The following is an 11,292-nucleotide window of genomic DNA, read 5'->3' on the forward strand; positions in this document are numbered from 1 at the left end:
AGAGACCCAGAAAAAAATGGGGCCGTTGTGTAAAGGCTTTGGGTTCGATCTGTTGATCTTGAAGTAATAGTGGTTTTTAAGTAGGTGAAAAAATGGGGGCGCTAAAATATAATTTATTCTCAAAGTGTGTTTAACAAATAAGTTTGGGAACGCCTGATCCAGAATATGGTTTCAGTACCAAATTCCATGCAGCCAAGCATTATATTTGAACAACAAAGGAAATACCTTTTTTGTAGATCGACAAATCTTATTCGATTATTTTCTGTACTAACTTAATAGAGGAAATAAAACGATTATATGCAATAGAAACATTATATTATCATCTAACAACAATTATAATATAATTATAACAATTATACTGAGCTAAAGAGGTTTGTTTGAATCGAAGCATTTGGCGTTCCATTGTTTCTGCCTACCCTAATGGGAGACAGGCGTGACAGATATGTATGTATGTATGTATACTGAGCTAAAATTATATCTTTTTAACGACGGCCACAACTGATAGGTGGCGACACTGTAGTTACTTCTGCGATGTGACATTCGATAGTAAGAATCTATTAGTTTATCCTATTTCATAATTATTGTACAATGGAATTGATTCTAAGGTCATCCTCTAAATATGTCTTTTAAATTATTATCTTAATATTTTTTTATACCACTGAGGTGGCAAACAAGCATACGGCCCACCTGATGCCAAGCGGTTACCGTAGCCCATGAACGCCCGCAACACCAAAGGCATTACGCGCGCGTTGCCGACCCTGAATACCTATCTTAATATATCTTATAACATATGGATATGGATAACAATGAAATTGTGCTCTGCATGGGTATTTATGAGGCACTAATAATTGATAGGTATAGATGAAACCAGGTCAGTTCTTTTTAAATGAGTGAAAATGGCATGGTAACCCCATCTGCGCTATCGGTATACACTGGCGGAGTACCAGTGAGATGAAAAGGTAGGTCAGTTAGCCCATCATGACGAATTCAATGATAAATTAGTCACGATAGTTTCCAAGGGGAACCGCATGGAGATCGACCAGATAGGATATAGATAGTAAAATCAGGTCAGTTGGACTATCGTGACTTTTTTTGGATTAATATCCAATTAGACCAGACAAAATTAGTTCTTACTGACGATTAAAATGTCTTATTCCTATATAGAAATATTAGACATATGAGGATATTCGCATAAATTTTAGTTTTAGATTATGGCGTTTCAGAATCAACCCCTACTTACAAATTTACTAACTTTCTTACTAAGATTTCTACAAATACAACTAGTTCATCATACAACTGTATCACTTCTAGAATTTTCTTAACGATCTCAACTTGTTGTTTCTCTTCATGCCAGCAGCTCGGACCCTCAGCCAGTACTCCTTTGTACTGGGGTCCAACTCTTCTATAGGTACAGGCTTTAGGCGTAGCGTCCACAACCATTCAGGGTACTCGCTGTCATCTTTTAACTGGAATAGAAGAGAGGAGTACTGTAGTAAGGAAAATAGATTACAATATATTGTAGTTATTATTTATATCTACTGTAATTATCAATACTTCATCAAACCTCAGTACAGGATCACAATTTGTATAATGTGACACTGTGAATGAGAGAGTGAATAGGAGAAAATATTTCTGCTTCATGACCGCCCCGCTTCATGACCATGACCAGTCTAAACTGGTTGAAACCACAGACAACCCATGTAAATTTTTAATACTTTCTAAATACATGATATTACAAAGTAAAATGTCATGTGTAGCTTGAATCAGTTTATGTCATGTTAATATTGAGTCGACCTACATTAGTACACTTTTATTAATTAACAAACTATAAAAGTACACATTTTATTTATTTATTTATTTAATGTAATTTGGTAGCCACTAGAATTTGCACAAAATAAAATACAAGTAAACGGAACACAAAATTAGACAATACTAAATTAAACAAAATTAAACAAACAAATACTATTGAAAACTACAACAACATTGTCAATATTTTAATATATGGGTCATTGTCAAATTTTGCGCAGGTAAACTTGTCCCTCGACTGTATTATTATTTTTACTAGTAATAATCACGTAATCTCTAACAAATTTTACATTAAATACAAAATATATCGTATTTACAAATATTGATTAAAAATAAATACAAATTATAAAGTATTTAGTATTTTTTTTAAGTAACATTATGGTCATTCTGGTAACAGAATGGTTTTCCCTTTGTGTCCCAAGTAGTATTCCGTTGTAATAAAAATCAAATAATTTATTTTTCTACTATATCAACCTACACTAAATAAATTATTACCATAAACAGAGTATTGTTAATATTAATAAAGTATGTCTTAAAACCGGTAATTATCAAAATGTAATTAATAACTTTTTTTTGAAACTATGTCCCGCATATTGTGTGAAACTGTGTGGACTACTATGTTACTGATTAAATCGCAACATAAAATAGAGATGGCGTTGCTCACACTTTGTACTACATTCATCAGTATGTCTGGAGTAATCGTGGTTCACCGTTAAATCGGAGGAAGGTGTACAGGGGGTGTCAGTGGATCGCCAGGCGTTGAATAGGCTACGTGTTTTTAATGTGCGTCTACTTTGTTACCTACCTATTTACGTAAGTAAACCAACTTATTTTTTATTATTTTACGTTTAGTATGTTGTTAATATGGTAAATATTATAAATATGAAAAAAAAAGTGTACTTTACGCTTTACTATTTGACTTATGTCTTGTGGCATGTTATATTTACTACTCTGTTACTACGCAACTTTGTTACCAGCGCGTGGTTACAGAGTTGTTAAGAAAGTAACAGAGTTGAATATGCCTATATTCTTTAACTTTATACTTATATTTTATATTTCAAACTATATATGTTTAATAATCGGGTGTTTTTAAATTATTTATAAACTTGGTAAAACGTATGTATTTTAATAAACTTAAATATATTGTTACAAGATACTGCGTGTTACCTGTGATTTCAAGATGCCACTTACGCCTGCTGAAAAGCAGCGACAGTACCGAGAACGGCGTAAAAATAATCCTGAAAAGGAAGCAGAATCTAAAAGAAAAGATCGAGAGAGATACCATGCTAATAAACGCTTAGTACAAGACTTAACAACACGTGAACATCGAGCAATAAAAAAAAAATGGCGATCTGCAAATTCTAAACGGAGAGATAAGGCTAGAGCTCTTCGTATTGTCATGCAAATCCCAGAGTCATCACCTCCTTGTTTTAATAGACCGGCCCCTCCAGGGCAGGACCAAATTACTCCAAATGCTGATCATTGTTTATCGACACCTCAGCTGTCTACTTCTTGTGAAAAAACTATTAGCTCTACTATATCAGCAGCTTCTCGTGGCAGAAAGCGCGTAAAAAGGAACAGATCGAAGTTATTTAGAGATAACATAAAATTAAAGCAACAGTTAGAAGTAATGAAAAAGAGGTGCGAAAAATATAGAAAAAGGTACAATAGGGCAAAACATAAGAAATCTGAAATTGAAGATGATAATCAAGAGCATCAACAGAAATATGAGATTTTATCAAATGCTATTAAAAAACGATATGAGAATATAAAAAGTCGGAAAGAGAAATGGGCAATTCAAAAAATATTTGAAGATGAGGCTGTTAAATGTTCTAGGCAAAAAGTGCAAATCATCCAAGAATGTCTTGGTGTGAACCAAGGCTACATACGGAAAAAAACAGCGTCTGCGTAAGAAAAAGCTTTTCAGTGAAAAAATTAAGGAATTTTTTGAACGTGATGACGTATCAAGAGCGACTGCTGGAAAAAAAGAAACCATTTCTTTAAAGAAAAATAAAATGCAAAAGCGCTACCTACTAGATAATATGAAAAATCTTTACCTTTCTTTTAAACGCGAAAACCCTACTATGACATGTAGTTACAGAACTTTTACCCGATATAGACCATTTTATGTTTTGTTTTCGACTGTTGCTGCAAGAGAAACATGTTTGTGTCGAATTCATATTAATATTCAATACTTGGCAATTGCTTTGTGTAAAAACAAAGTTATTGGAACCTCAGACATTAACAAGATTATTGTAAACCAAGTATGTGATCCAGATTCACTAGTATGTATGACCGGAATCTGTTCTGTATGTCAATTAACAGAAATTATTTATGATACATCAAAAGAAGAAATAATAGTAAAATATCCTCAATGGTTAACTAAAACTGAAGTGATAGAGAAGTCAGGAAAGAAAATCAAAGTTACAAAAAGTATCAAAGAAGAGATAAAGAGTACTGGAAAAGCTTTGATAGATAAGTTTAAAATTACACTAAAGGAGTTTAAAAGGCATGTATATTACATTAAGACACAGTACAGAAATTATAGAAAATGCATAGATGACTTGGCTATAAATGAAATTGCGCTGCATATTGATTTCAGTGAAAATTATAACTGTAAATGTTCTGAAGAAATACAATCTTATCATTTTGGCGGGTCCCGAAATCAAGTATCCATGCATACTGGAGTGATCTATAGTCGTGGTTCAGATAACAAGCTAGAGGTATCATCGTTTTGTACCGTGTCTGAAAACCTTTCACACAACCCTGCCGCAATTTGGGCTCACCTCCATCCAATCTTTGCTTCAATTCATGACAAATTTCCGGAAGTAAATATCCTGCATGTATTTTCAGACGGCCCAGCCACTCAATATCGACAGAAACAAAACTTTTATTTGATATGCACAAAGTTATTCTCTAAGTACAAGTTTACTAAAGTTACTTGGAATTTTTTTGAAGCAGGACATGGCAAGGGTGCCGCAGATGGGATTGGCGGTTTTTTAAAGCGTACTGCTGATCAACTTGTTGCACGTGGAACTGACATATCTGATGCTACAAATTTCTATCGTGCTTTGAAAGATGTAAGTAAAGTAAGACTATTTCTAATAACTAATGAGGAAATTGAACTGAGTTCATCGCAGATCCCAGAGTGTATCGTGCCATTATTAGGTACCATGAAAGTCCATCAAGTTTTTACTGAGGAAGCTGGAGTTCTAAAGTATAGATATTTGAGTTGTTTTTGTCAGCGCGGCTTTTGCTCTTGCATGAATCCCAAGCACTACGTTCCAATAAAAACTGCAGTAGAAAAATCAACTCCTACTACTTGCAACAAGAATTCTCTGTCCAATATAAGCAACCTTTGTCAAAAGCGAGCAAAAGGGTTTTACAGCATTGTTTACAGCTCAGATTCCGATGATGATGCCCCTCTGATATCAATAAAAGAAAAATCTTCCAGCACTTATTTGTCAGAAGAACCTAGCACATCAAAGCAAAATGACGATGCTTTGATTGAGAAGGAAAATATTCATGTTAAAAAAATAAAAGAAGGTATTTGTGTCTTGGTAAAAATTTCCAGTTTAAAACAGGACTATGTATATTTAGGTAAGGCCTTATCTGAAATAGAAGACGATGGTGAGGTCAAAATTATGTTTTTCAAGTCAATCGATCATACGGCTACAAAATTTAAATTAGTTAAATCTGATTTATCTTATGTATCTTTTGATAATATACTTGCTATTGTTCCAGAACCTAAAAAAGTCCGTAAAGGTAAAAGAATATATTTCCAATTTGATACTGCTTTAGAGATATTTGAAAAATAATTTTCACTTTCAACTTACTTTTTCAAGAATATAAGATTTTTGTTCTTATATTGTTTATTATAGACCAGTCATGACGTTTATTGTCACTAATATTGAAGTTTATGTTTATGTTTTCAACTCTCAAGCTCAACCAAGTGAAATTTAGTCAAGTAAGATACAAAAAAAGAACAACTATGTTACTGCCGTCCAACTCTGTTACTTTTCTGTCCCAAAGATTGAAAGACATACCAAAGATGTTTATGAAAAGCTAATGATTATAATATGGTAATATAATAATACATAATATGTTAGATATTTATACAGTCATATTTTATAGTTATCAGTTAATAAATAAATATTTAGAGTATTTCGGTAGAATTTAATATGTGTCAAAATTCAAAAAGTAACAGAGTTGTTTAGAATTAAAATTAATAATTGTTAAACTTAAAAAACAAATGTGATTCTAAATGTGATTATAAGATAAAAGACTTTAATTAACATTGATGCCAAAAAATTTGGTACTAAATTATTTAGTTTCATAATATAAATTAAAACGTTATTATAACAGAGTTGTTTTATTTTTAGACCCTCACCTACAAAATACGGGATAAATAAAAAATCATCAGTTAAACATCGCGGCCGGCTGTAATAGTTAAAAATTTAGTTGTTTTAGTAAGCATGAACAAAAAGAAAAGTCATGTTTAAGAATTTTTGGTTTTTTAAAAGTTGAACATTTTTAGTGGCAGTTACCTGCGCAAAATTTGGCAATGACCCATATATGATAATTATCATAGTTTATAAGGGTCATTGTCCATTAAACAAACATTTATACACAATAGGAGCCACAGAGAGCTCTCTATCTCGACGCTGTTTTGACATTGAAGAAACAGCTGCTCATCTTATCCTGGAATGTGAAGCTGTGGCCCCTCAACATTTAGAAGTCCTCGGAACAGTGAGGTCGCTCCATGAGGCCTATGAAGATCCCAGGAAGCTTCTGTGCTTCTAGGCTGGCTGTACTAGTCATGACTCATAGGCACAATGACTCAAATCAGAGGCTAAGCGCAAAAAATAGACTCTAATTTACATTACATTATCATAGTTTATCTAAATGATCACATTAATTCCTATTTCTTATAAGCCATAAAGAAAGGGACCTGACAGCAGTCAGAGTAACTAGAACAGATCAGCATCTCCCGGATATCGTCCTTGCCTCCGCATACCTGCCGAGCGACGAGGACATACCAACTCCGGAGCTCAACCTACTGGTCGAGTTTTGTGAGAGGGAGAAGCTGGATCTGGTCATCGCTGCCGACTCCAACGCGCATCATACCCTTTGGGGTAACGGCAAGTCCAACAACAGAGGTGAGGAAATGCTGCATTTTATTTTTAGTAATAACCTTACTCTAATTAACAAAGGTTCTGAACCTACCTTTATAAACGTTCGATCACAAACTATTATAGATCTAACTCTAACGACTGTTGGTATTTCGGAATCTGTTTGCGACTGGCATGTATCCAATGAAATATCATGCTCAGACCATAGATGGATTCGATTCTTCATCAATATGGAGTTACCCAAACCACAGCCTAGACGTATACCTCGAAGGACTAACCAACATAAATTTCTTAAACTGGTCAGGGAAAAATTCGACAATCAACTGCCACTATCAGATGATTTAGCGGTAACAGATCTGGATAACAGTGCAAACTACATGACATCCATTTTAACCTCAAGCTATGAACAGTCCTGTGCCCTAACCACACCACAGTACGGAGGGAGACAACACTGGTGGTGTCCGAAATTGGAAAGACATCGTCGTAAGTTAAGGAAACTGTTTAACATAGCCATGAACAAACGGTCACAAGAAGACTGGAATAAATACACAACATCCAAAAAACAATATAAGAAACTCATACGCCGGAGAAAGCAAGAATGCTGGAGGCGTTTCTGTACAAACATAGAAAACAATAACCAGGTGATTAAAGTAAAATCATGTCTCTCTAATGAGAAAGATCATACAATAGGTTGCCTTAAGAAACCTGATAATAACTATACAAAGAACGACACAGAAACAACCGAATTGCTACTAACCACACATTTTCCAGGTTTCCAGACTACTGCGGAGTGGTCATGGGAACCATACAAGGAAAGGGAAACCAGCAGCTCGGACTGGGAAGTGGCAAACAGAGTTATAAATAAAGAGAAACTACTATGGGCAATCAGTACCTTTCTACCATTTAAAGCGGCAGGCCTGGATGGAATATTTCCAGCCCTTCTGAAATGGAGCGGGAGCATCATAGCTGACTATTTAGTACAGCTGTTCCGAGCGTGTATAGCTCACCGCTACATACCTTTGAAATGGCGTGAGGTAAAAATTATATTTATTCCTAAACCAGGTAGAGGAGATTACACTGTGGCAAAATCCTTTCGACCGATCAGTCTCACCTCGTTCTTTTTGAAAACTTTGGAGAGACTATGTGACAAAGAGATTAGATGTCAAGTCTCCTTGTGTAAACCTTTACACCCTAACCAACATGCTTACAGTGAAGGCAAGTCAACAGAATCGGCACTTCATAACGTAGTATCTCGAATAGGCAACGCATTGCAATCGAAGCAGCCAACCTTAGGTGCATTTATAGACATCGAAGGGGCATTCGACAAGACAAACTTTGCCAGTATAAGTCGGGCACTAGCTACACATGGAGTAGAAATAACACTTAGACAATGGATACATAACATGCTTAAACAACGAGCTATACAATTTACTGTAAATACTACCACACGAGGAATCGTCGGTAGGGGCTGTCCACAAGGCGGCGTACTGTCACCACTATTGTGGAATATAGTCGTAAATGAACTCATAATAGAGCTCAACGATAACAGCCTCTACACGGTAGGTTATGCGGATGACATAGCTGTACTTTTAACAGGAAGCTTCGAAAGTACTCTGTGTGATCGCACGAGAGTAGCTTTTGACATAATTGAGAGATGGTGCGTACATCATGAACTCTCTGTTAATCCTACAAAAACAGAATTAATCATGTTCACAAATAGAAGAGTTACATGTCCTTACAGACTACCAAAACTCTTCAATACAGAACTGAAACTTAAGGAAGAAGTCAAGTATCTTGGCATAATACTAGACAGTAAATTGCTTTGGAATAAACATCTTGACTACAAACTTAACAAAAGCACAATTGCATTCTACCAGTGCAAAAAGATGCTAGGAAATAAATGGGGCCTTTCGCCAAAAATAACTCTATGGCTGTACAGGGCTGTAATCAGGCCAATGTTGGTCTATGGTGCACTAGTTTGGTGGCCGAGAACAAAACTATCGTCCACTGCCGCCAAACTAAAAAGCTTTCAGAGACTGGTTTGCTCCTCTGTCAGCGGCTGCATGAAAACAGCTCCTACAACAGCGATAGAGTTGGCCCTCAACATAACATCCCTAGACCTGCACATACAGCAGGAAGCGGCCTTAGCTGCTATCCGACTAATGCATCTGGATCTATGGGGTAAAAATCACTACAGTCCCCACACTGCTATTCTGAACCAGGCAATCGAATATCAACCTTTGATTGCGGCTTCGTGTGACAGGACTCATAATCATTATATATTTAACAAAAAATACCAAGTACAAATAAAAGAAGAGGAAAAGGACCAATCCGGTGTACATGAATTACGCATATACACCGATGGCTCCAAAACTGAGAACGGTTCAGGAGCTGGAGTCTTTTCCTTAGACCTTAATATAAACATGCACATACCGCTTGGCGACCACAGCTCAATTTTCCAATGCGAATGTGTTGCAATAACCGAGGCTGCTGCAGTTATACATAATCTAGGAATAAATGGTTATAGCATTAGATTCTTATCCGACAGCGCAGCAGTACTAAAAACATTACGAAACAACAAGACAAACAACAAACTAATCATTGAATGCCACCATTCACTGGATAGGATATCTTCCAATAACCGTATTATCCTCCAATGGATAAGAGGGCACAGTGGATCTTATGGTAACGATGCCGCAGACGAACTAGCTAGGAAAGGCTTAGGAACAAGGGTGGTAGGCCCGTATCCACTCCTTCCTCTTCCATTCTCACAACTTCGAATGTGGATTCGTCAAAGATCCTCTGACATACAAAACCAAAGATGGATACAGGCTACTGATTGCAGACAATCAAAATTGGCCGTACCTATGTTGAATCAACGACTATCAAAACGTTTATTACATCTAGACAGAAAAAACCTCAAAACAATGATAGGGACAATAACGGGTCATTGTCCATTAAACAAACATCTATACACAATAGGAGCCACAGACAGCCTATGTCGAGGCTGTTTCAACGCCGAAGAAACAGCTGCTCACGTAATCCTGGAATGTGAGGCTGTGGCCCATCAACGTTTAGAAATCCTCGGAACGGTGAGGTCGCTCCGTGAGGCCTGTGAAGAACCCAGGAAGCTTCTGCGCTTCTGGACGGAGCTAGGTTGGCTGCACTAGCCACGACTCATACGCACAATGGCCCAAATGAGAGGCTAAGTGCGGAAAATGGAGTCCCTTTCACATTCACATTCACATTCAAGCCATAAAGAAAGATGAGGTTGATAATACCTTAATATCTTCTCCTGTGGTATAGATATTGGAGCCGCACACATAGTTAACTAGTTTTTCCGGGTCAGTCTCAACTGGCAACACCTTCTTCTCCATTGTTGTAAGTTTACCAGCTTTTTTCTTTCCTTTTCCAAGACCCATAACACCTATAAAAAAATATTTATACTTATTTAAAGCACAATTAATTGTTGTAACTCTATATATATATATATATATATATATATATATATATATATATATATATATATATATATATATATATATATATATATATATATATATATACATAATTTATTGTTCTGTTAATTTATGACTCCTCAAATAACTGACATCAATTATAGAAAAACCAGTTATTTTGATTTCAAAATTAAACTACTGAACCAATTTTGATGAAACTCTTATGGGACCAATATATAAGATAAAGTTATGAGGTAAATAAACATAAAAAAATACAAGTAAATTGAAAACCTTTTTATATCAATTGAAAATATAATAATTTAGTCATTTTACAGACAATATACATTATAAGATACATTTAATTATATTGTTATAATAAATAAGTATTATAACCTATAACTATATACAAAATTAACCTCCGGCGGCTGAAGTTTTCTTTACAGCGGCAAAACAGATTCCCGATGTGTGTAGATTTGATTTTGGATATATAGTGTGACTTAATTGAAGGAAACTACGCATTACTGTTGTAGGATACATTATTATATATTAACAATACTTAATAAATTGAAATTTGTGATTAACTTATTTTGATCTTTATTTGATCAAAGATTGAAGATTATGAATGACAGGATAGACTAAACAAGCTCAGAATGATAGCTGACAGTTGACAGCTTATTTTTGCATTGGTTATAAATGGACAAAGATAAGGCATGGAAATTGCAAGCATTCTTAACTCCTTAACGTATGGATTTTAATTTTCAAATAAAACAAATCAAAAACGTAGTTTTATGTACATTATAAAAACAATATAGAATAAATTATAGCTATTCAGTATTTCCAAAAAAATATACGAAACCTATCTAAATGAAAAGTTCAAGAATTATCCGTAATCTATG

The 11,292-nt window shown here is 35.1% G+C and overlaps 1 protein-coding gene across 1 annotated transcript; it reads right to left on the bottom strand.

The window, feature by feature from the left end:
- Positions 1-293: 293 nt before the first annotated feature.
- Positions 294-11,027, bottom strand: LOC128200345 (39S ribosomal protein L54, mitochondrial). The gene is made up of 3 exons (XM_052893497.1): positions 10,813-11,027; positions 10,220-10,365; positions 294-1,466 (listed from the first exon to the last, which is right to left on the bottom strand). Exons 1-3 carry the CDS (start codon positions 10,931-10,933, stop codon positions 1,308-1,310), a joined length of 426 nt encoding a protein of 141 aa, XP_052749457.1. The 5' UTR covers positions 10,934-11,027; the 3' UTR covers positions 294-1,307.
- Positions 11,028-11,292: the final 265 nt, after the last annotated feature.

The sequence above is a fragment of the Galleria mellonella genome, unplaced genomic scaffold, assembly GCF_026898425.1.
Source record: "Galleria mellonella isolate WM207_F2 unplaced genomic scaffold, CSIRO_AGI_GalMel_v1 utg176, whole genome shotgun sequence".
In the NCBI taxonomy this organism is placed as follows: domain Eukaryota; kingdom Metazoa; phylum Arthropoda; class Insecta; order Lepidoptera; family Pyralidae; genus Galleria; species Galleria mellonella.

What these genes read in the sequence shown, in the direction of transcription:
- LOC128200345 (XM_052893497.1), bottom strand. Translation starts at nt 10,933, where the DNA reads ATGTATCCTACAACAGTAATGCGTAGTTTCCTTCAATTAAGTCACACT. An exon ending in GAAAACTTCAGCCGCCGGAG is followed by an intron (nt 10,366 to 10,812) that starts GTTAATTTTGTA and finishes ATTTTTTTATAG; the next exon opens with GTGTTATGGGTCTTGGAAAA. An exon ending in CCACAGGAGAAGATATTAAG is followed by an intron (nt 1,467 to 10,219) that starts GTATTATCAACC and finishes CTTCTATTCCAG; the next exon opens with TTAAAAGATGACAGCGAGTA.